The sequence below is a fragment of the Parasteatoda tepidariorum genome, chromosome 10 (assembly GCF_982258835.1).
Source record: "Parasteatoda tepidariorum strain Cologne lab strain chromosome 10, Ptep-v5.0, whole genome shotgun sequence".
NCBI classification, from domain to species: Eukaryota; Metazoa; Arthropoda; class Arachnida; order Araneae; family Theridiidae; genus Parasteatoda; species Parasteatoda tepidariorum.
Window position 1 is genome coordinate 60,524,827 of NC_141764.1, and position 1,946 is coordinate 60,526,772.

The following is a 1,946-nucleotide window of genomic DNA, read 5'->3' on the forward strand; positions in this document are numbered from 1 at the left end:
GCATCTTGGTACCCCAATACACTGCTTCGGCCCTTGCTTCAGGTAAACGGGAGGTGCATATTGGCCTGTGTGCACCAATCGGCTAGTCACGAATATCATCTGGTGGCTAGGGTCAAGTCCGGGGTCATTTACTGGGCACCTCGTTAAGGGTGGAGGCTGCTTCAGGAGTGACTCGCGGACGTATAACTGTTTGTTAACACCGTTGTTAAATAGTGGATTGGTGGCAACACCAGTTTGATATTTACATCCCCTTAGTTGGACTCCGTGGTGGGTGGTGTCGCTAATAGTGGAAATGTTTGAAATTTTCTATGGCTGAAAATAGCAAGGTGTTATGTTCTGCACACCATAGTAAAAACAGCGGAACAACTACTACACCGAATGATTACGCTCAGTATTTTCTGATAAAATTGAATAATCCAACTATACCAGATACGTCCTTTAGCAAAGTGTCCCCCTTTTTAATACATAAAGCTCTTCTCTCCGTACTGGGAGAAGTCGCTTCCGTTAAAAAGAAACGATCAGGTGACCTCTTAATACAGGTCTCCTCTTCAAAACAAGCCGGCACCTTATCCAAATGTAATGTCATGTGCTCTTTTGATGTAACAGTTACGCTCCACAATACTACTCTCAATTCCTCTCGAGGTGTAATTTCGGAATCCGAATTTTTGAATGATACCGAAGAAATGATTCTGGAAGAACTACAAGAGCAAAACGTAACAGCTGTCGGAAGGATCAAGATTCGTAGAGATGGTAAACTCATCCCTACGAAACATCTAATCCTCACTTTCAGTAAACCACAAATACCATCTTCAATTAAAATGGCTTGGCATAACTGCCCAGTGCGACCTTATGTTCCAAACCCTTTACGATGCTTTCAGTGTCAAAGGTTTGGACTTTCAAAACAATCCTGCCGTGGTCAACCTGTATGTGCTCGCTGCTCTGGTACTGACCATTGCGACACATTCTGTGAGTTGCCACCCCTTTGCATCAATTGCAAGAATGATCATGTTGCATACTCCAGGAGTTGTCCAAAATGGTCCCAAAATCGTCACCGCCCGTATACCTCGTCCAGGCGTGTCGTATTCCACGGCTGTTAAGACTTCTTATTGTTCTGTCAGTACGCAAACTGATTCCGTAACGCAAAAATGTAGCACAAATAAACAGATTAAGCTCCCAACGCCAAGACCTCAATTTAACTTTACCGCACCATCAACCTCTAATACACTGCTGGACAATTGCTAAGGACGGATAACACTATCATCCATAGCAACCACAAAATGAAGGGAAGCAAAATGTGGAAAATTATAATAAGTGCGGGATATAGTAAGAAGGGGTATGCGTATGTAAATTTTTTTGTCCACGTTTGTTCATCACGTGATGGCGCTGATAAGAGCTTTAAAGGTTTTGACGCGTTGTGGAGAGTTGTTGTTTCAAGTCAAATTTTTACAGGAAAGATTTAGTTGACGAACTTGAAATTTTCGGCATGTCTTCCCGATATTACTTAGATGATTTTAAGCGTGGCCGAATTATTGGAAAGATCGAAGAAGGGCGAAAAATAAGAGACGTTGCCAGGGAGTTCGACATCGCTGACGGTGTTGTCTAACGGCTGTGGAAATCTTTTAAAACTACTGGAATGTGTAGTAAGCGGCAAGGGGGAGGTCGTGTTAGAAGTAAGACGCCTGCTGAAGACAGATACATCGTCCTATCAGTAAAAAGGAACAGGCGCACCACAGCTCAGCAGGTGGCAAATCAGTTTCTTGCTACCACAGGAAAGCAGATCTCCCGAAAAACTGTTGCCAGACGTTTGAGAGGAGGAGGACTATACACCCGCAGACCTGTTGTGTGCGTCCCATTGACCAGACAGCACCGTACTGCACGTTTGCAATGGTGTCGTGAGCATCACAATTGGACTGAACAGGACTGGGCATGCGTACTCTTCTCAGATG

The 1,946-nt window shown here is 44.1% G+C and overlaps 1 protein-coding gene across 1 annotated transcript; it reads left to right on the plus strand.

The window, feature by feature from the left end:
- The first annotated feature begins 308 nt into the window (after positions 1 to 308).
- LOC122269836 (uncharacterized) lies at positions 309 to 1,097 on the plus strand. The gene has a single exon (XM_043044745.2). It carries the CDS (start codon positions 309 to 311, stop codon positions 1,095 to 1,097), a length of 789 nt encoding a protein of 262 aa, XP_042900679.2.
- The last annotated feature ends 849 nt before the right edge of the window (positions 1,098 to 1,946 follow it).